Source organism: Daphnia pulicaria, chromosome 5 (genome assembly GCF_021234035.1).
Source record: "Daphnia pulicaria isolate SC F1-1A chromosome 5, SC_F0-13Bv2, whole genome shotgun sequence".
In the NCBI taxonomy this organism is placed as follows: domain Eukaryota; kingdom Metazoa; phylum Arthropoda; class Branchiopoda; order Diplostraca; family Daphniidae; genus Daphnia; species Daphnia pulicaria.
Window position 1 is genome coordinate 4,034,887 of NC_060917.1, and position 22,614 is coordinate 4,057,500.

Sequence of the window (22,614 nt, forward strand, 5' to 3'; positions counted from 1 at the left end):
AATTGATATAGTATATGGAAGAGAATAAGCCCAGAGAAGAGCGCAGAGAGAAAGGGGGGGGCTTCCAGCTCGCTCGGCTTGGCTCTGACTTTCCCACGCATAACCTATTGACCAATGCTCTCTCTAGCTGTGTGTAATATCTCTCCCTCTCTCTCTTTCTCTTGCATTTCACCAATCTGATGTTTGTGTGTGTGTGGATGGGATCTAGATGCCGTGGAGGGTGTTCCGTCAAGTAAAAGAGAAGTGCATCTATTTAGCTGCTGCTCTCCCCTCCCCGCTCTCACATGAGCAACAAAAACGAGCAGAGAGAAAGAGGGTGGGCAGGGACGTGTGTGGAACAAGAAGAGATTCGAAGGAATTTTTTTGGCCTTCCAGAAGGGACAAAAATGGGGCTCCATCTTCTTCTCTTGTTGTTGTTTGTTTGCATGGAGGAGATGGAGAGAGAGAGAGAAACTGGATGGATCCAATACAATCCAGTCGTCTTTATTATATTCCACTTTTTTTCTTTTCTTCCTTTTTCTCCGAGGAGGAACCCCATAAGGCTTTTAGTGTGCGGCTGCATTTTCTTATATTTCCCTTTTGTTCGACAAGGAGAAGAAATCCCATCCGACTCTCTCGTCGCACACACGCACAAAACCCAAATGTCTCTTCTCTTTGGATTTCAGTGCTCGCATGATGTAGGTATATACGTATAGAGCACAGACTCTTGTGTGATTTATATAGTATCATTGCCTGTATATTCTAAACGCTACGAGGGATAACCGAAAACACAGGCCCGGCGGCTAGATATGTATTGACGCCCCCCCCCAAATAAAACAAGAAGGAAATACATTGAACCGCACACGTACTATCGAAATATTCTTCGACATTCTGCGGATATGACACCCGACTTTATATACTATGTACATCTACACATACCGCTACACACACAACTCATCGCCATTTGCATGATTATTATTTGTTTTGTATTTTTATTTTGGTTTCCCCCCCCCCCTTTGGCAGCAGCGCTGGGCTCCAGCACTACATTTGAGATATGTTTCGTGTTTGCTTTTGTTTTTGTTTGTCTTTCATGTATATTGGAGGATATAAAGCAACGCGGAATGAACGGGGAAAAAAGAAAGAAAAAGAGAGACCGGATCTAGGTCGATACTACGTTAAACTAGTATACGCTGCACAACACACATAGGAAAACGAAAGAGAGAGAGAGAAAGAGAAGTCTCGTCTAGCATTTCCTGTCTGTCCTCGGCCGTTTCGACGCTCGAGTTTTTCTCCCTCCCTCTATATATACAGACATGCATATCCTATGAGTGGCCTCTCTCTCTCTCTCTTCCTTCTGTCGATGGATCGACGCGAGCAACACACATCTACGGATTCTTCTTCTTCTTCCTCCTCTGTTTGTATTATTGTCGGGGGTTTATCTTCCTCGTTTCTCCCCTCACCAACACGGACTCAACTTGTTGACAGGAAGTGTCTCTTCTCTCTCTTCTCTCTTTTCTCTCTGTGCTCTTTTTCGTCCCTCAACCCAAAAACTTGGACCGACATCGACGTCCTCGGCCCGGTCTCTCCCTTACCAAGGACACAGACAACAAGAATAAAAGTAAAAAAGAGACGGACGGACGGACGGGCAGGAAAAAAAGTTTTTCTTGTCGATTCCAATGGCTTCCGCAGCAGTTGCACCCGCGCCGAGAAATGGCGGCCGGGAGCGCAACAGCAGGGCATCCGATTCCCTTTACTATGTAATATTGAATCGATTTAAATAAAAAAGGTTGATTATCCTTGACATGTTATTATCTGGATTGGAGACTTAAGTCGGAGCAACCAACACACAAAGAGCTTGTCGCCCGTGTGGGATGTGTGTGTGGCCCCCAATGTCTTGTCTGTTGTATGTCTGTCTGTGTGTGTGTGGGCTCTTCACGAAGATACAAAGTGACGGATGACGTCGCTCATTGTTCCGATGGTGGTGGTGGAGGTCGACGGTGTGTGTGTGTGTCGAAAGGTCAGCCACTTAACAGGCAAACTTGTTATCCCACTTCACGGGCATGATATTTGAGTTGAGTGGATTCAGTGGCGGAATTCTTTTCATTTTTCCGGTTTTATTTTTTGGGGGAATAGAATCGCGGATGTAATATGAAAGTAGCGGGAAATGAAACCGGAGAAACGATGCGCAACGTGACAAATAATAAAAAAATTGTTTCTTCTTCTAAACAACAACAACAACAACAACCTTTTGGATGGTTGGCGGTGTATAATAATATCCCGACCGACCACCTTGGAAGCCCCGGTGTAGAGACACAAGTTAGACCGGGAGAAAGAAAGAAAAGAGACTCACGATGACGAATTGTGCGCGAGGAGAGAAAGCGAAACAAAAATAAAAGGGAGGTGGGGTGGGGGGGAATAATAATGTAATAATATAACAAGTCGGGAGAGAGGATGGGAATCTAAGCTACCGACCGAGTGATGTCACGCAGAGAGAGCGGCTCCATATCGAACCCCGAGAGTGCGGAATTTGTTGGCATCATTGCATTAGCCAATTCTTCTTTTTCTTCCTATTTAAACCATTTGAGTTTCTTTGTTTTTTTCTCTTTCGCTGGGGGGGTTTACTTGTACCTTGCAGCTCACGCCAGAAGAAGAACCCGTCGAACAAACTGTGGAATGTCGTGAATGTGCGCCCGACGAGGGCGAACGTCGAGAGAGCGACGGGGCGTAGCGCCCGTCATCACCCCAACATATTCGTGCGCGTTTCAACTTTCCCGCTCCGCATACGAGTACACTACACCTACATGTAGGGGTAGCAGCAGACGACGTGTTGGCCCAGCACCTTTTTATTATTTCCCCCCCGTCAAAGACAACGAAAGAAAAAGAAAAAGAAAAGCTCTATAGCGCTGTCCGCGTTTGTCTTGTCTTTTTCTTTCTCTTTTTTGGGTTGAATTGCGGTGGCCTCTTCAGGTGAATGAAACTTGGTGGAAGGAGAAACGCACGGCACGAAAAAAAAGAGACGAAGGAAAAACAACAAAACAAAACAAAAAGGGAGAAAGAAACGAATCCGCAGGGTAATGACAACAACAACAACCGAAAGAGAGTCAGCCTCGTTTTTTTTCTTGTTTGAATTTTTATATTTTTCTTCTTCTTCTTTTCTTTTTTTTTATGTATTTTGAATATGGCGCGCGGTGGAGCGAGTCGTGACTGTGGCAGTCGATTGTTTTAATCACATCATCTCCGGCTGGTCCGACACACACAACACGAAAGAAGAAGAAGAAGAAAAGGTGAATATGTTAAAAAAGAAAGAAAGAAGAAAAAAAGGCGTTTGGAATGTGTTCGACACGAAGACAACGGCAGAAAGAAGAAGAAGAGCCCACCACCACCATCACCACCACACAACAACAATTTCAGAAAGTATATAGAGTTTGGAAGAAAATAAGAGAAGATAGAAGCAGTTGAGAGGGAGAAAACAGGGACACCTTTTTTCTTCTTTCGGGGTCGTAGGTCACCTGTCAAAATATTTCTATCAAATATAAAAAGTTCCTCAAGGGGGGAACAAGAAGAAGAAGAAGAAAAAGTTGGTTGGAAAATGTCGTCTATAGTTGTTTCCGTCTTCTTCTTTTCACTCTGTGTGTCGTCGTCCCCTTCTTGTTTTCCACGTGTTATTTTTTCTTTCTTTCCTTTTTCTTTTTCCTTTTTTTTGCTGGTTAAATTAAAGCGACCAGCAAAGTGTGAGAGAGCGGAGAAGTGAACAAATCCCGTTGCCTATTCCTCGACGAGGCTAATGGCCTCTGCTATTCAGTCGCGTTGGTTTCGTTTCTTCTTTCTTTTTTTTCCAGATTCTTCTTCTTCTTCTTTTTTACAAGATTTTGCTGCCGCCGCCTTCCCATTGGATATAACAAGTTGAACAACACAACAACAACACACCCAAAAGCAGAAGAAGAAGAAAAAGAAGAAGAAGACGAAAGAGAAGAAAAGAGAGAAGGGACCGAAAACATTGAACAGCACAAACTGCTAATCGAATACCATCAAGCGGATTCAACTGCAGAGCCATGGCATCACATCCGGGCGCAATGTCTTTTAACGCCTTAAAAAGAAGAGAATAGACAGCAAGACACTCTGTGTGTGTAGTGTGTAGAGCGAATAACCTTTTCTTCTTCTTCTTCTCGCATTTCTTTTTCTGTGCGGAGCGGAACCAACACAGATTTTTGGGTTGTTGTTGTTGTCAACATTTTTATTTTTATACAAGAGGCGGATGGCCGGGGGTAGAATTCAATGGTCGCACAGTATAATCATTGGATGTTACATGTATATAAGAATGTAAACCATCACATGCTGCTTTTTTGTATGGGTCTCTCTACTACTACTACATCATATGAATGAATGAAGGATCATTTCGAGCAGAGGGCAAACTTTCAATAGATTTCCAAGGTAAAAGTCAAAAAGAGGAGAAAAGTTTATCGATCAATTTTTTATTTTTTATTTTAAAATGATAATCCCAATTCCCAACAAGAATGTCGACAAAGTTTAGCCGTGACGTAGGAGGGGCTCGATGACGTTGGGGATCTATAGTCGTGGTGGGGGGAAACTAAATACTAGAACAATGAAACCACACACAAGACCTTTTATAATATACACTTTCTCTCTCTGGCACCCCGGAAAAAAGAAGCTGCGGAGATTACGGACACCCCCACAATCGGACGTTTCTCGATTCTAGGGAAAGGGGGGGATGCTGCTTAGCTCCTGACTAAGCTCCTCTCGGCGCTCCTATTTCATCTATTTGTTATCAGCGAGTGCGACGACGACGTCTAGTCCTATATTTTTCTTCTCCCATTCTTTCTTCCATCGTCGCGGCCTGTGTGTGTGTCTATAGTTCGCCGTCGAGTGTCAAAAAATAAGAGCGCGGACCTCCTTTCGGATGTATAGTCTATATGGAGTACCGTACCATTCTCCTCGCTATTATATTAGCTGCTGGGATAGTAGACGGATGGATTTTAGCAATCGGTTACCGACCACCACCAGGAGGAGCTGCTGGCGTCATCGTATTTCCTCCCACCATTTCATCTTTAAAATAAAATAAAATAGAATACTTTTTTTCTCTTTTCTTTTCCTATATATATTCCTTTGTTGATATTTTCTCCCCCATCTTGTCATTTTCTTTGTGTGCCTCTCTGCCCTGATATCTCGTCGCAGGCCGCCCTCTTCTTCTTCTTCTTCTTCTATTCGCTTGAAAAAGTAGATGAGAGCGCCGGAGAAAGAAAAAAGAAAAATATGTAACATGTTCTCTCTCCTTCCAACCTCCCTCCTCTTCTTCTTCTTCTTATATTTAAGCCGGAATATATCGGGGAATATATAAGGGGCAAAGCGGAAGGCCGGAGCTGATGAACGGATACGTACAATGGGCGCGCATGTAGAGGGTCTCTATAGGGGAAAAGGAGGGATAGAAGAAGAAGAAGAAAATAGAAAAAAGGGATAAAAAGAAGTGAGAGGACAACAACAGCAACAACAACAACACCCAAAGAATTATATTATACGCGTATACACACACACACAGCCATATAACTCTAATCATGATCGTATACATAAATGTTGATAGAAGAAAGGAAGAAAAAAAAGAACCTGACTGCTGCTGCATTTCTCTGGCCTCCGCCATCTTCTTTGGTCAATGCATTATGTAGCTAGCCCGTACCGTATTATTCAGTTACTCTTTTTTTGTTTTTCTTCTTCTTCTTTTTTGGCTTTTTTCGTTTTGTTGTGTCGTTCACTTCTGACTTTCCTGTTCCCTTTTCCGCTTCTTTTTTTTTTGTTGTTGTTGACTGGAACGACACGGACGGAGACCGCGAACGGGAAATTTCCATTCAACGTGTGGGGGGGTTTAGCGCGAGCGCGCCGCCCGGGTTAACATAGATTTAGACGGACTAGACTAGACTGCTGTTGTTGTCCGTTGGTCGTGTGTCGCCGGATTGTTTGCTGCTGTTGTTTTTATGGACGACGGCAGCAGGAGCAACGATCGAAATATTTATTCCCGCTTGGCTTCCAACAACAGGGTCCTCTGAGGAGGGTCAAATTTTTAACTTTTATCTGCTGGACTGTGGTGGTGGTGGGGGGGGGGGGGGCTCAGTCTAAATATTAGATATTAAAATAATCCCGATCCGTACATAGTAGATGTCGGGTGAGAAAATCGCGTTTATCGTTATTTTAAGCAGTTTGGATTTGGTGGGAAGGTCGATTTTTAATCATTTCTATCGATATCTAAATCAACAACAATTGGAAAATTAGTGTCGTCTGCTCTTTACAAGTTTCGAATTAAAATTGCAACACTCTTTATCTTTATAGAATCGTTTAATAAACACTACATGCTGTTTGGCAGGTAAATAAAAGTAAGCATACAAATAGAATGATTGGGAGCTTAAATAAAAGAGTTAAACCTGTTCCAAATTTGTGGAATGTGCCTGACTAGCAAACATGCAAGTCCCAGGCTGTCAATATAAGGCAGTTTGTTAGCACATTGTAATCTTTTGTCTTTGTTTTTGTTTTTATGTAGATTTGAGGCCTGAGGCTTGAGCCAGCCATCATAACCACAAGATATGCCAATTTTGTTTGCGCTGCAACAATCTCAGTTTCATCATCATATGTCATCATCATATATATGGGTAATGATTTTCGTTACTTTTATTAACCTGTGACCTGTCTGATATTTGAACATTGCATTACTTGCATGAAAACAGTGTATTACATGTAACCTTTAAATTCTCCTTTATATTAAAAATGAGAGTTTACCCACTGTCACATTCTCAAATTTTTCTGACTTGTTGTAGCCTATCTGTCAATATGTTTCGTAGCCCATTTTTATTCATTTTATGTTTTGATAAACAGCATCCTGTTTCATTGAAGAAACTACCGATGCCGATGGAATTACGGATCTCTTCTTCCCCTTTCTTTAAATCCTCTGTGTCCTCGTGTATACCCATGTGTGTGTGGGTGTATTCACGAGGACGTCCTTTTTCCTATCCAGACTGGTGTACATTTAACTATTCTTCCGGATGGAACACTTGTGGATGTCTGGCCGTACATTTCCCGGGCACAAAGGTAAGACCGATTTATCTCCATTCTTCCTTTTTTGATTTTTTGATGGCATTGGTTATAAATCGTTAGATAGTAAGGAATACGATTATTTCTGAGCCATGCGCGGTTGACTGAAACTGTTTTTCTCTCTTGGCGTTTTTGTTTACTGACCTGCCGCCACACGGGCACCTCCTCGTAAGGGAAATTGAAGCGTGTCATCTCGGCGTATAGATAAAAGGAGGGCGTCTGCATATAGATTCTTATATATCGACCCGTCTCTCCTAGGTTTGCCCGTCTGGCTGTCACTCAAGATCGTTGATGGTGGTCGAAAGGAAGGGGCTAGTTATTTGTCGGAAGAAGAGGAGGACGGCCAGGGGAAGCGGACAAGAGAGAAAGCTAACGGAGCGAAAAATGGCCATGCAAAAGGGCTCTTGTGCTGCTGGGCGGCGCCCATCAAACGCGGTTAATCCCGCCACCCACTCGGAAAATACGAAAAAAAAAAAAAATCATTGAGAAAATCCTGGCGAGATGAGTAGAACATGGTCCGTCTGTCCCGGGGGGCTCCTATTTACGTAACAAGTGTGGCGCTTAATAGGCCGCTAAAGCCGTAAGGTAAACTCTTCTGCTCATCACACAGTCGCCGTCCCATTTCTTTATTTTTTATTTTTTCCAATCTCGTCCGTCAGGGCAGTCCCTGTGAACATTCCAAATAGAAATTGCGGATGAAAAACGTCGGCGTCCGTAGTAGCTAAAAGATTGGGCAAGAGAATTTGGTTTTGAATTGAATCGAAGAAAGAAACGGCGGCGGCGGTGGCGGCACTTGCCGCTCTCATCGGCACCTCATCGCCGCGAGGTGATGATGGACGGCCAATTCCACAGCGGCCAGTCCCGGGGATGAGCCATTTCCGACCGGACAAGTCGTCACACCGGTCGGGTAGCAGCAGGAGCAGTAGCAGTAGTAGTAGCGTCTAGTGTTTACTAGCAGGCATCAAGGGGCGGGCCAGTAGTCAGCTGAGAGAGAGAGAAAAGTATATATACAACCCCCGCCGAAAAACTCTTGCGAGTGTGTGTTTCAAGGATCGTTAGTACGGAATTAGTCGAGGTGGAAATAGCCTCATCAATACACCTCCCCTCTTTGCCTTTGGCTGTAACTGCTGGCCTCTAACGTCACACGAACGGACGGACGGAGAGAGAGAGAGACCCGCGCTGTCAGTCTCTTCTTCGGAAGAAGCGGACGGCGCATGCATCTTCCATTTGGTGTGCTGGGCAGACACACTCGGTTCCCCCCCTCGAACTTAGATATCCGCCCAAAAGGTTTGCCACTATTTGACAGAAATAGCTCTTCTTCTTCTTCTTCTTTTTCCTTCTTCTTTTCTTCGCAAGATGTGGGAAATTCCAGGGGCACCACACAGAAAGAAAGAAAGAAATGGACGACGACGACGACATAGAAGAATAGTTAAGAGGGGGGATATATACGTATAGAATAGAAGATATAGCCAGATATGACGACGGCGAGAGAAGAGGTCCCTTCTTCTTCTTCTGGTTCCGCCGGCTGCACGTTGCATGCATCTGCATCCGGCCCGTTCCGCCCGGGAATGGCGATACTCCTCTGGCCAATGACTCGATGACATTTCACTTTTCTTCCTTCTTTTTCTTTCTTCTTCTTCTTCTTCTTTCCTCCTCTATTCGCGTCTGTTGCTCTCTCCATCTCTCCCCCCCCCTCGCCATTATTATCTATTGATTTCTTTCATATTTTTTCCCGGCTCCCGCTCACGCTCATTTTTTTTCTTCCTCCTTTCCATCCAACTCATTTTCACGATGGAGGGATTTTTCCCCCTTTTACGTACGACCTTTTTTGATTTTATTTCTTTCTTTTTTCTTTCGTGCCATGGAGAGAGAAAAGAAATGGGAAAAATCTGCTCCGCGATTCAGATATTTCCACCCGCCACCCACCACCACCTAGAAAATATAGATCCATAACAGCGTGTGTGTGTGTGCGTGAGTGAGTGAGTGCACGGGGACAATAATAGCGACGACGTCGAGGCATTTTATTTTTTCCCCCCGCTCCTTACAAACGAGAATACGAGCGAGAGTTAGGAGAAGAGAAGAGAGAGAGACAACGTCATCAAACGTCAATGGAGCTCAGTGCGCGTTTCTTCTTCTTCCTCTTATCCCGCCCACCCAATCCCGATCGGGATGGATGAAAGATAGAAAAACCTCCTTAGGTTTGCATCATCTCTCTACTGGGAATTTTTCCCACTGCTCCTTGCAGATCGAGCCGGAGGTGACGGAGAGACGCCGGAGTGGCTGCGCAGCAGTATACTCTACATAGAGAGACTATGATTCAGCGATATGATATCGGCGTGATTATTGTTATTGTTATTCCTTTACTACGAGACAAGCTAGGAGCACTCTTTTGTTGCATCAACAGCCTTCTCTGTGAGACTGGCACTATGTGTGTGTGTCTGCTATCTATAGCCCGTCGTATTGATTCGATAAGAAGTCGCCCGTCTCATTTGAATAGGAGGCGACGTCGTGTTCGATTTCATTTTTCCAATTGGGCGGGAAGAGCCCTTTTTTTGAAAAAAAAAATCTAAAACTTTGCATTCGGATTATGAGAATAGGAAGGAAATAAAAAATGCTTTGGGTGAGGGGGAAAAAAAGTAAAGTACATACACATGTTATATTTTTAGGGGCCGGGGAAATAACAACAACGTAAAGAGAAGAAGAAGAAGAAAAAAAATAATAAGATTTATTATTATTTTTCGTTCGGGAAAATAATCCCCCCTCAAAAAAAAGAGGAAGAAAAATGGGAAGGAATAAATATAGAGTGACCGGAAAATACATAGGCACATGCTTATCCCACACACTCCTCCATCTCTCTCTCTGTGTGTCTGTGTGTGTACGTGGCGTCAAAAGGGGGAAGTCTGCAAATGTTGGTGGGGGTGTTGTTTTGGGGTTTTTTGAACATTTCCTCAAAGAAGAAGAAGAGGGGGGCCCCCCGAAAGTCACAATTATAGAACGCGTGCCCAGTTCCAAAAAGAACATGTGTGTGTGTGTGTGTACACTGCTGGAATATGTGGGTGGGTAGTAGCCGGCCGTATATCCCAGCTCAGCACAAAAAGGGACGAAAATTCTCCGGGCGACACGCGCGCGCGCGCACGCTCTCGTCGCCCTCCGCTCCGCTCGCGTCTCTTTTTTGATTATGTCGACACAAAACTCTGAGAGAAAGAGAGTCGACAGTGGTGTAGACTGTAGAGTACATGTTCTTTGCCTTTTATTTTTCGACCACGGCTCCTGATGCTCCTCCGCTTTGCTCCGCTTTGCTCCCGAGCGACATGTGCGCAGCGACGGACCCGCCATGTCTTGTGTGTGTGTGAGCCTTACCCCCCACTGATATTTTCTTTTGACAAAGAACGGACTAAAAAAGAAAATATGGAAAAACGGTGATAAATAGGCTGGCCAATATTCATCGTCGATGTGAGCTGATCGATGAACTCCTCGACGGAGGACCCCCTCGATCCTTTAATGACATTTTCACTCGGCGATTTTGTCCTAGAGAGGATTTGTGCTGGATGAAAAAGAATGAAAAAAAGAAAACACTTTGATCATTTTCATGTTTCCAATGTGTGTGTGTGTGAGGAAAGAGAGAGACACATGTGGGTGGAGGGGAGTTGGGTGGGAGCGCCAACGGAGGCAAACACCAACGAAAATAGATTGGAAAATAGAGTTGCTTTAGTTTTTCTTTTTTCTTGAAGATGTTACTTTGCTTGAAAACTGTGCCTGATGTTATATATATGTGGGTCGGTCGACTGTCGAGAAGAAGGAGCCAGCAAAAGGAGAGGGATGGAGAAGAGGTTAGGGTGTCGGCCGCCGTGATGGATGGCCTTTTGCTCGGACGTCAACGACGCCGAGGAATCCGACTAGAAAAGAGTCGATGGCACACCCCCCACCACTCCGTCCAGCGTATCCTCTTCTTCTTTTCTTTTCCGTCTCTCTCTCTCTCTCTGCTGTATAGTCATCCACCGAAAGACGACGTCAGGCGAGAAAGCAACTAACATAGGCATATGCGTATATTACGTATACATAGCCAGACACACGAGCGCAACGCCAACTCGATCACCTTTAAAACGCACGGGCCGGCAGGGCTCGTGTCGTCGGCCGAAATAAAAAGTCCTATACTGTCTACGTTCTTTCTTTGTGTGTCTGTTCCTCTATACAGCACTCGCATATAGATTTATACGTATTCATTTATGGATGGGCCGAATAGTGTACATCTTCTTCCGCTTCTAGCCTCGGCCGCTACACATATGAAGAGATTGGGAGACAAGAGAGGCGGCCGGCTAAAATGATGTGGGGAGGGCAAGATAGATATCCTCTCTAAAGAGTCAAAGATAAAAGGAATCACGCACATACAAAATAAAAGAAAAAAGAAATATAATCTAAAGAAAAAGGGAGGGAAAAAGGAGAGTAGATTTATATATATATATATATTTTATATGATAGTACAGCGGGAGAGTAGAGAGATATACGCGCGCAGAAAAGAGGAGAAAATTCGATTTTTGTCCCTTGGCGATTCGGTCGTCGGCTCGTGTCGTCCTTCTCTCCGTTCCTTGGTTTTCTTTTTAGAACCGGCGCCCCTTTTTTTTTCTACCCCGGATCGGCGTGAACGTCGCCAGCAACATCATCGTCCGCCGGCCCCCCCCCCCCCACCCTATATAGCCCCAGCCTTCTCTTATATATACTTGTCTATATCAAGCTGGATTATATAAGAGCGAGGCCCGAGTATCTACTATACGGCGCGCTCTGGCTCTATGGCGAAAAAAAAAGGAAAAAAGGAGAGAGACTGACTGGGAAAAGAAAAGAAGAATTTATAGTTACAGCAAGGGCAAGATATACACACACACTATAAGAGAAAAGATTGTGCAGGAGAGAGCACAAGCCCCTGTCTTTCTCTCGAGAGAGGGCCGGAAGAAAAAAGGGGGGGATATATATTCACTAGATGTTGTAGTAGTACTGCGGGGGTATATATATATATAGAGGAACGTAAGAGAGCAGAGAGAGAGAGAGAGAAAAGCTCCGATCAATAGAGAAGATGGTCTTCTTCTTCTTCTTCTCCTTGAATCTTTTTTTTTATTTTATGTTGTATATGTATACCTCGTGCGCCTCTTCTTCTTCTTCTTCTTCTTCGCCAATTCTTTCCATTGAGCCTCTCTCGCTTGCTCGCTCTCTTGATTTACTCCGCCCGCTATCCACGGCCGACGATATGGGGCGGGAGGGGGGGGGGGGGTTGTAGTATACAGTGGGAGAAAACGGCGACGAAGATGGTGGCTGGCTGGATGGGGCTTATTCAAATCGAAAGCAGTCAAAGGACATCCGTAGAAGCGGAAGGAGAATAGACAAGGGGAGCAACTTTTGCGAGATATTTTTCTTCTTCCCCTTTTCTTTTCTTTCCTTTTCCTTTTTTTTTATTTATTATAACAAATGCACTGCGCTGCGATCCAGACGAAAAGAAGAAGATGAAGAATAAGGAAAAAGCGAATGAGGATAGGCCAGAGATCGATAGAAAAGGGGGAAGAAGAAAAAGAAGCCAGAGCAGCATATATAAAGAGATATGGAATAACAATATAAAGAAATGACGAATAATAGAAAAAAGAGGAGAGAAAAAAACATGGACGACGATGATGATGGCCTCTCTCTCTCTCTGGCAGTGCACAACAAACAAACAAAAATGGGGGAGCTATAGTATATACAACCTTTTCATATTATCTATCCGCTGCTGCTGCTGCTGGACAGCGGATAGGTAGCCCCGAGTTACGGATGTTGCGTCTTTCTCTCTCTCTTTCTGGCGATATTACATCTGTCGTAATCTTCCTCTTCGATCCTTGCCGCACTACGATCCGCTAATGGTTTCCCGCGGAGTTTCTCGGTTGGCTCCCTCGCAGAGTTATACAATAGACAAGACACAGGTGAGGGTTTCATCACGACCAAGGCCACCAGGTGGTCCTGCGCCCAAGTTAATTCCCCTTTTATTTCGAAATGAAAAAAAAACAACAATTTCCAGGAGAATAGCGATGGCATGTATGGGTCAGGATAAGGAGAGATGTCAGAAGAAGGTTAAAGGTATATGAGATTCAATCAGCGAAAAGAAAAAAACGAAAAAAAAACGAAAGAAGCAGCAGAGAGAGAACCAGCAGCTACTTGACCCAAAAGGTCGTCCTCCGCGAGAGAAAAGAAGGTGTGGCCCGCAGTGGAGGACTGCGGCTGCTGTCCCATTATCAGTCCATCACTGGGACTCGCTAAATATGCATGAAGAATGTGTCCAGTGAATAAGAAAGAGGAGAGAAAATCGACAGGCGCATACATTTCAGTGCCCACACACACAACAACAACCACCACCACGGCCCCCAATAGGAACCCAACAAAAAAAGGTCTATTCACTTGGAGATATCGAGGTGTAAGCTTATAGCGCCATATCACAGGTGTGCCGCTTTAGACATTTATTCGCTCGGGGCCACGCATTTTCTATTTTCTCGTGTGTGTGTCTGTCTGTTTGTTTCTCATCTTTCGAACGAGATTCCGCAAGCGCAGATTATCCTCAAACAACAGACGATGTCGAAGAAGAAGAAGAAGGAAAAGTCCTACATCTCTCGTGTTCAATTTCTCTATTCATTGCGGATGTGCAATGATAAGCCGCCCCGCTACTACTATGTGGTTATTCCTCTCTCTCTCTCTCTCTCTCTTATGTTGTCGGGATATTCTGGTCTCTCCTGTTGGATGGCCCACAAGGAGAGGAGGAGGAAGTCTAAGGACGTCGCACCCTCACACATAACAATACCTGGCCTCTTCTCTTTCTCTCCTTATTTCTCTGGTCCGTGTCTGGAACGGAGGAAAATAGGCTCGTTTTTATTCATTTTTTTAAATAGATTTTTTCTTTTCTTTCTTCTTTTTGGTATGTGTCCCTTTTTATCTTCCTCCTTATTTTCTCCTTGTAGAGTGGACCAGAAGACGAGGGAAAGACACATAAGACGATGGACGAGTCGGTTCCGCTCTCTTATTTTTCTCTCTCCGACGTGGCACAACAACCTTTAACGATAGTTGCCACTTCACAGATCGATTCACCGCTGCCGATGGTCTCTCTCTCTCTATACACCTGATGGTCCCCCCTCTCTTCATTGTGAATGCGCCCACCTTCTTCTTTTGGGAGGTTGTCGTATTTGTTATTTATCATCCAACATTCATTTTGATTCTACGCAAAAACAGAATTCCTGGACCTGTTACTCGGTCGTATTTTTTAAAATTTGTGTTCAATTTCATATCGAGCCCTTTTTCTTTTCTCTTTCGTGATATCATTTGAAAGAAGAAGAAGAAAAAGGTGGAAACAAAAAAAAAACAACAGCGGAATGAAAAGAGAATGGAGGAAAGAAGAAGAAGAAGAAGAACTTGAAAACGAGTCAACGACCGATCTAAACAGTGCGCGCTCGCGATTTCCAAATCGTGATCTCTCTCTTTTCCCGAGACATTCTCTCTCTCTTTTCATTCTGATTTTCTTCTTTGCGCTTCCTTTTTCTTTTGTCCCGACTGGAAATGCTGTTTACATTAGCGGGCGGCGGCCAATGAGAGAAATAGAAAAAAAAAGGAAACAAGAGCGTCGTCGTCGTCGTCGTCGTCGCGTCACCACCAACGCCGTCTTATCCTTCCCAGTCGTGGAGAAAGTTCTTTTTTCATTATTATTACGTGTATATTAGACGTTTTTTTTCTCCCGAGAGGTTCTTGCCGGTGCGGTTATTCTGTTCCAGCGGCGGCCGCCCTCCTACTCCACACCCGTCCTGGATTTGAGTTGTTTTTGTTTTCCTCCGGCTCATTTTGTCGTCGTCGTCGCCGCCGTCGTCCTTGTTGCATTTTTTGTGTTTTCGGTTCCAATTCGTCTGTGAACTGATAAAAAAAGAAAAGAAAGAAAATGATACACAGCAACAGCGCAGCGGTGTGTATCGGTCGCATTCTTTCATTGCTGTTGTTGCCCCTATCTAGTTCACTTGACTACTGACATTTTCTCTCTTCTCAGGCGCGGCCAACGGATATACCCGCGCTCACGCTGGCCGCGTCCCCAATTTTAGCTTCATTGCGCTTCTTCTTCTTCTTTCTTCTTTCTTCTTCTTCTTCTTTCTTCTTTTGTTTTTATTTCAATCTCTCTCTCTCTCCTTTTCCTTATTCTCTCTCTCTCTGCCAGACGGTGACATCATTCACCTCCATCCGCCAAATAAAAATCCGAAAAAAAACACACACGAATATATGATTAGAAATGAAAATGAAAATTAATGACATGATGTCGATCCTCTTTTTTCTTATTTATTTTGGGTAGGTGCGTGCGTATTTATTTTTGTACGGCGCTTTTTCGGGATGATGGCGCAGTTCACCAGGGTGTCTTTTTTTTTCTTCCTTTTGTAATCATCGTAAAAGAGAGAGAAAAGGGAAAGAAGAGAAATAAAAGGAAAGACGACGAATAAGGTCAAAAGAGAAATAACGACTCTTGATATAACAAACAAATCAGAAAAATGATGAAGCAAATGGCCACCGCTGCTGGCTGCTGCTTCCGCTCCTGTTTTCCCCCCTTATTTTCCGCCCTTTTATTGTATTTTTTAAAAGGGAAAAAATCCTAGCGTCTCTCTTCAATCCTGTAGTAGTGCAGCATTGTAAGGACCTAGCCTACTCTCCTCTTCGCCATTTTCCTTCTTTTTTACACATTACTCCGGAGGAGGAGAAAGACTTTGTGTGCACACAAGAAGTGCGTGTTTGAGAAGAACAAGAAAGAAGAAGAAGAAGAGCATGAGAAATTTTCCCCAGCGAAAAAATAATGCACACAGAACACGAAACTAATTAGCCGCTCATTACGAAACTTGAGAGTTATTTATTTTTCCTTTTATTTTGTCTTTCGGGTGGGAGTTGTTCTTCCTTCGTCTCCATCAAGTCAAGTAGTCGGTCGGTCAGTTGGTTCTCTGATAGAGTTATCATCACGAAGGATCGTTATGGCGCAACTTCCGAGATGGAAGAAAAGCGAGGTAGACGGGGGCTGGCTGGCTGGCTGGAGCCGGAAAAAAAAAGAAAGATATCGATAGACAAAAAGTGAGTGGGCCAATAATAAAATAATAATAAGTGGAAAAAAGAAGAAAGAAAATTGACAAAGGAAATTTTATTTTTTTTTTCTTTTCAAAAAAAAAAGGACAAAGGGGACACACACAGGTAGAAAAAACTAAAAATGAAATTAGACATAAAGGGGAACAGCGATACTTTGCGAAGCGGACGGACGGAAACGACCCAATTGTCCTGCAACCGCGACGTTGCATGTCCCGTCACCGTATCACCGACATTGAGGAAGCGCGTCTCGTAATCAAAGAGAGAAAGAAAAGACATAATAATGTTGGATATAGGAGAGAGAACGACAACATGATCTCATCGTAAATAGCCGACAAGAGAGAGAGAGAGAGATGGGCTGTGGGAGTTGCTGGATAACTCTATTGCGCCCAGCCAGCCACTTTGATAAGTATGTACTTGTTACGTCAGATGAGCAATCACCTGATGTAGTATATGATCCTATAACATTACTGTTTCAACTTAATCACCTAATTTATAAGCGACGAGGAAAGAAATCAATTTGCTAACGGCTTTTTTCTTCTTCTTCTTCTTTGTAGCACCTGATTGCCAAATGTCATTGGGAGAAGAATGGAGTGGAGTGGGGTTGAGAGGCTTCCGCCGATTGGCCGGACACACGTGCGGGCACACACGAGGACAAACAGACAGCCAGCCAGCCAGCCAGCGCACCACGGGTGTTTGGACGGAGCCAAGCTGAGAGCGACAGCACCGTCCTGGATCAACAGATCGGAATTTGCCGCCCGAACATTGAACTTACTGGCCGTTCACTCGTACAGGTGAGCAGCCAAGTGCGAAACGGGGTACCTAACCTAAACACACTGGACACCCTTTTTTCTTTTCTCCTCTTTTTTTTCTTTTGTAACTTTCGTGTGTGGATTGGATTTTGGCCGAAAACTTCCAAAAGTCCCGTCCGACATGTTTTGCCGCTCGAGTAATGAATCGGCCTTGTGCATTGGCCGTCTCTTGGCCAGCTTTTTTCCCTTTGTGTGTGTGTCTACCTGATACTGTTGATGTTGTTCTGTCGTCACTACCTATCGAATTCGAGACCGTGTTGTGCGGGTCCAATCCGTAACAAATGAGAGCGCGGCCGGTGTTTTTTTTTTCTTCTTTCTTTCTTTTCCTTTTCTCTCTCTTATTCGCCGTTTGCCCATTTTCCATCCGAAATTCACGCTCCACTGCAACTCCAAAGTGCAGCCGAGGAAACTTTTTTTGACGAAAAGGTGGTATAAAAGAGAGAGAGAGACGAATAAAGTGAAGAGCAAGAAAAGATATATAGTGAGAGAGAGAGAGATCAACGAACTGTGTTGTGTGTGATCGCAAACACACACACATACAGGACACAGAAGCAAACGCGGGTCGGAGCGCGAAACACAAAAGAAATGAGAGGCTCAAAAATAAAAAGAAAAAATAAGAAATGAAAGTTATATTATACCTGGTGATGGCTGTGCGGTAATGCTGTCATTCTGTCGAAAATGCTCAACAACTCACTGAGCTGCGCCGTTGTTTTTTTCTGTTACTTCTTCTTCTTCTTGTTTTATTACCATCATTTTGAAATTGACATTTTGGCTCCCGTGTCGGCGCTCTAGACGCGGACGCACATCTAGGGAGGAAGCTGGGACTTTTTCTGGTGCTCTGCCGTTGTTGTTGTTGTAACCGTACGTCCGTAACGGTTCTTTTTTTTTCTTATTTGCATCGGCTGGTTAACAGTATCTTGATCTCTTTGGTCGTCTCGTTGCGTAGTAACGTTTAAACAGACATGATGTAGTGTATAAATAGAAAAGAGCACACACACACAGAAACGGAATGGCGTTGCTCGATGGCGGTGGCAAAAAGGCAAACCCGAAAGAGGAGAGAAGACGCAACAGCTCTACACACACACATAGCTAAGCTATACTCCTATATATATGTATATATATATATCTAGTATAAAGAAGATGGTGAAAGAGGAGAAGAAGGAGAGGAGGACACAACATCCGGGGCTCATCTTCATGCTCGGGCGAGATACAATCACTGTGATTATACACGGTACACTCTGTAGAAAAAAAACCATCTTTTTTAAAAAAGAGAGTGGGGCTACGAGACGTGGAACTCCATCTAGCGCACCAACCGACTCGGATGAGATTGAGTTTAAGTGACGGGGAATTCTCTCAAAATACTCACACGTACTAGGCGCGTTTATATAGGGTAGGCGCAGAGATAGGGATGATCCCATTAGCTGGAAACAACCTGATGGAATAATAAGTTGACTTGATCTTTGACTCGCCCCTCTTTTGTTTGCCGGCGATGCTTCTCCTTGCCCATACGGTCGCCGGCCCCATTTGATGCTCTTTTCTCTTCTCTTCTCTTCTCCGTCCGTCTTGCGCCTCCTTGCGGTCGGAGGCAAAGAAGCGCCAAGGACGAAATCCTCTACACACACTCACATAGTGTCAACTAATCAATTCAAAAATGGCGGCCGACTCCCTCATCTATCTCGTCGCCCGATGGAAAACGAGCACTTGCATACGCCAAACTCAACTTACGTTTGATCACGTTTGATCGTGATTGATCGAAGGGAAATCGTTGATAGCCTCCAGGCATCGACTTCCTTTCATCAATTGACTACCGAATTGAGATCGTCGCAGTTGTGGAGCACAGGAGCAGAGCAACATCTGAAAAATAAAAGGGGCTCCGTCTCGAAGCTTTTACCCGACTCGCAGTAGTGGATTGATTAAGTCGCAATGCAGTCATCTTTGCCCCATTGTTATTCCCGGCGCGTATCCTCCTATTCCACCCCCTAGACTCTGCTAGATATATCTCTCTACCAAGGTCTACCTCTCTTTTTCTTGCCTTTTCCCAATGTCGTCGTCTATCTACGATCTGCTTTTCTTCCCATCGCCAGCCGCCGTAATGAGGCAGAGATGCAAAGCGAGACGAACGAAAAGACTCTGCACACTCAAAAGATGGCTCTCTTTCTCTCTCTCTCTCTCTTCCAGCGCTCTCATTGATTACCAGACCGCACGCTCATTGACATGATTGACCCCATCAGCCATTCTACTACTACCCCTTTTTTTCCCTTCTCTCTTATTTTTTATTCCCACTCTATGCGCTTCTCGGTTTTCACGAAAAACACACAGAGAGAGAGAAGGCCCGAGTCGTCATGGAAGCGCACAGCGCCATTCTCGTTCCATCCGGCGCCGAGTTTGTTGTTTTGTTATATGACGGAATGGCCTCGATTGGGAGGGCCCTCCCTTTCTCGCCTGTCTGTTTCTCTCCTTTTTTCCTCCTTCTTTCTTCTTCTTCTTCTTCTTCTCCTTTGGCCTTATCATGCGTGTGGGAGGAGACGTTGTTGTCTACCCGTACGCTCTCTCCTAATTGAGCCAAAGGAAAGAAGAAGAAGCTAGGCAAAGTTATGAGCACACGACGGAAAAAGAAGAAGAAGAAACGAGGGTCCCTGCTCATTTGTTAAATGGAACCCTAGACCCCGTCGCTTCCGATGTGCTGCTGCCACCAGGCATCCACCAACTAGAGCGCGCACCAACTGAAGCGCATCTCGTCTCTTTTTTTTTTTTTTTCCCCTTTGTCGCTCGACATCCCAAAGTTGCGTGTTCTGGCGTCATCATAAAGCCAGCCACCCTTATTGCTTCTTAATCCTCAGCGAAACTATCGATAATCAACCTAACGCAAGACTCGAAAGAGCGCGGCCACCAGTTTCACCGAAAAGTATAAAATGGACGTTTTAAAAACCGTTTGGCCAACTCCCCACCGACTTCTTCGCCGCTTGTTTCGATCGATGGGAACTGATTCATTAAGATTTTTTTTTTCTCTCTTTCCACCACACTCCACCCCCCGTCTCTTTCTTTCTCTCCGGGTTGGTTACCTAAATGGCCGATATATGCGCTCAATCCTTTTTTTTGATTGTTTCAAACACTGTGAGGCCCCGGCCGTATTGATCAGCAGCGGACGTCGACCGCGACGCGGAGAAACACTCGAGCTCTCGCCCGTTTGGTGGTTGTAGTAACAGCTTGCTTTCGGGGGTGCTGCGCGTTGTTCAGAGAGACGGGCACAACTCTTGGTACTCTTCGTCCGTCGAGTGGTGGCGCTGTTGGAGTCGACTTAAGACTCGGCGGGTGGTGGAAACTTCTGGTCGAGCAAAGCCTGCTGCTGTTGATTGATCCGGGGAGAAATCAGAGCTACTATTGGGAGGCGCACAGGGAGGGAAAAGCCAGACCGGTGGATACTGGTTAACAAAACGGACAACCCAAAGCAAAGAATGGGAAACAAGTCTTGCCGAAGGGCCACGGAGCGCAACGAAAACATCAACTAAAAAACCCAGAATAGCGTGTAAGGTGGGCCGAAATGTGTATGTATGGCGAGTGGGTGAATTTCAACGATCAGACACATTGGGGGAAATAAGTGCACGGTTCAATTAAAATTGTTTCTTTTTTTTCAGCTCGTTTCAGTACACAGCACGCCGCGACATCTAGTAGAAAGTGTGTCACCACACAAGTGTACACAGAAGAAATGGAAAATTCGTAGCAAAAAAATATTGACTCGACTTATTATTATTTAGACCAAGGAAAGGAAACGGATCGTGCCGCTTCTCTTCATTAATTCGAGGCTTTTTCGGTTACTACTGGTAGACTACCACTAGAAGGCTGTTGATCGCCCATGAAAAGTGTTGGAATGTTGGCTCCGAAATATAGCTTCGTATTGGCCGTGATGGATTCGTAGCGCTTGAGTTCCAGATATTCTTTCGTCAATAGCAACTCATTGGCCTTAGCTTGTCGCTCAAGCGAGTAGTAATCTGCATCTGCGCGACTCTTATGTCGGTTGGTAACGATTTCATCTACAGTAGAATGAGATGAGCAAGCACTAAGCAATTAAGGAGTCTAAAAAAATATATATATACAAAAAATGATAAAAAGCACCTTCAATGATGGACATGGTCTTGACTGATTCTTTCTCCATAACTTTTTGTTCAAAATTAATTTTGGCCACTTGAGCTTCTTTCTCGGCTTCAATAACGGCTTTCTTCCGCTCGGTTTCGGCATCTTTCTCAACCACTTTCTGATACTCTCGTGCAATTAACAGTTTGGTTTTCTCCGCCTCCCTAGAGAATCACAATGATCAATGCGAGTTCAGATTCACTTGTAAAAAACCAGGAAAAACATTAATTTTGTTACACAAGTTCGTAGTTCTTTCGAATAGATTCAGGAATTTTGGGTTTGGTGACGCGCACGCCGTGAATATGCAAACCCGGTGCAAGATCATTCAAATCTGCTTGCAAGGCCTTCTTTAAATTTTCGTCGATCTGATCAAACAGATCAATGTAGACCTAACGTCGAAATTTGGTTCTTAAACTTTTCCATAGATCCTAACTTGGGAAATTCTTTTTACCTCTTGGAGAGTATGCACAGAACAAAACTGGTTAAGTTCGTGATGGATCTTGTTGTATACTAGCGTTCTATCATAGTCGGCTGTATAGTTTTTGACAATTTCGTATACTGCAAAGTGCAAACAAGACCAAGAAATCTTAATGTTAAGGGAAGGGATTAGGTGCATATTTTTTAAGTATACTACAAACCACTGGATGGACTTAAAATATTGACCACTTCAATTCGGTCAAAGTAAAGCATGACCTGTAACAAACAAAAATATGGATACACTAATATAGTTTACATTAAAAAAGAAATAGTTTAAAAGCAAGATTTTGTCTGTACTATGATTTACAAGGTATAATATAAATAGTTTGACTGAAAAGACTTACCCCGCCAGCAGTTCCACACGGTACATTCTTTACTTCGTCTGATTGCAGAGTAACCTACACAAGGAATAAGTTTGGGGTTTCTGTACAGTTTTTGCTGTAAGGCATTTACGAATTTAACCTGAACTGATCGGTGAGTAGTAAGAAAAGGAAACATCATATGATATCCAGGATTGCTTGTCTCTTTCAACAATGCACCTCCCTGAAAAACAAACAAAAAAAAACTCATAATTATTAGATGTTATTGTAGTATAATAAACACGGTCTAACCCGGTAATAAACACCGACATATCCCTCATCGATTTTGTGTAAAGAAAAATTGAACAGGGCGGCTAAAGTTCCGATCAAAATAGCAAACGATCCAACTGAAGGCGGCATTTTAAGTGAAGCTGGAAAACACGTAAACGGTATAAAACGATTTAAAATACTATGAATGATTACATTTTGGCTGTATATGATAAGTAATCTGTAAGGAAGTAAATTGAAAACAATTCGTTTACCAGGAGACTTATCAGCACTATCAGAATGGGTTTATTTTTATTTATTTTTTCGTTTTTGTGAGGCAGACGATTATGGAAACGGTCCGTTAAAATAAACAGAAGAATAGACCGGTTGCCGAGTTGCCAACTCTAGAAATTCTACTTAAAATAAGATTACAAAACGTCAAATTAATTTTA

At 43.9% G+C, this 22,614-nt stretch overlaps 1 protein-coding gene and 1 long non-coding RNA gene across 2 annotated transcripts; one reads left to right on the forward strand and one right to left on the reverse strand.

Moving 5' to 3' along the window:
- The first annotated feature begins 6,839 nt into the window (after positions 1-6,839).
- LOC124341575 lies at positions 6,840-20,709 on the forward strand. The gene is made up of 2 exons (XR_006918491.1): positions 6,840-7,068; positions 16,734-20,709. It is a non-coding gene; the product is annotated as an uncharacterized LOC124341575 (long non-coding RNA).
- LOC124341213 (erlin-1-like) lies at positions 20,595-22,587 on the reverse strand. The gene is made up of 9 exons (XM_046794220.1): positions 22,438-22,587; positions 22,208-22,326; positions 22,059-22,139; positions 21,941-21,994; positions 21,758-21,812; positions 21,571-21,677; positions 21,357-21,508; positions 21,102-21,283; positions 20,595-21,019 (listed from the first exon to the last, which is right to left on the reverse strand). The coding sequence occupies exons 2-9, from the start codon at positions 22,313-22,315 to the stop codon at positions 20,781-20,783; spliced, it is 978 nt and encodes a 325-aa protein (XP_046650176.1). The 5' UTR covers positions 22,316-22,326; positions 22,438-22,587; the 3' UTR covers positions 20,595-20,780.
- Between the last annotated feature and the right edge of the window lie 27 nt (positions 22,588-22,614).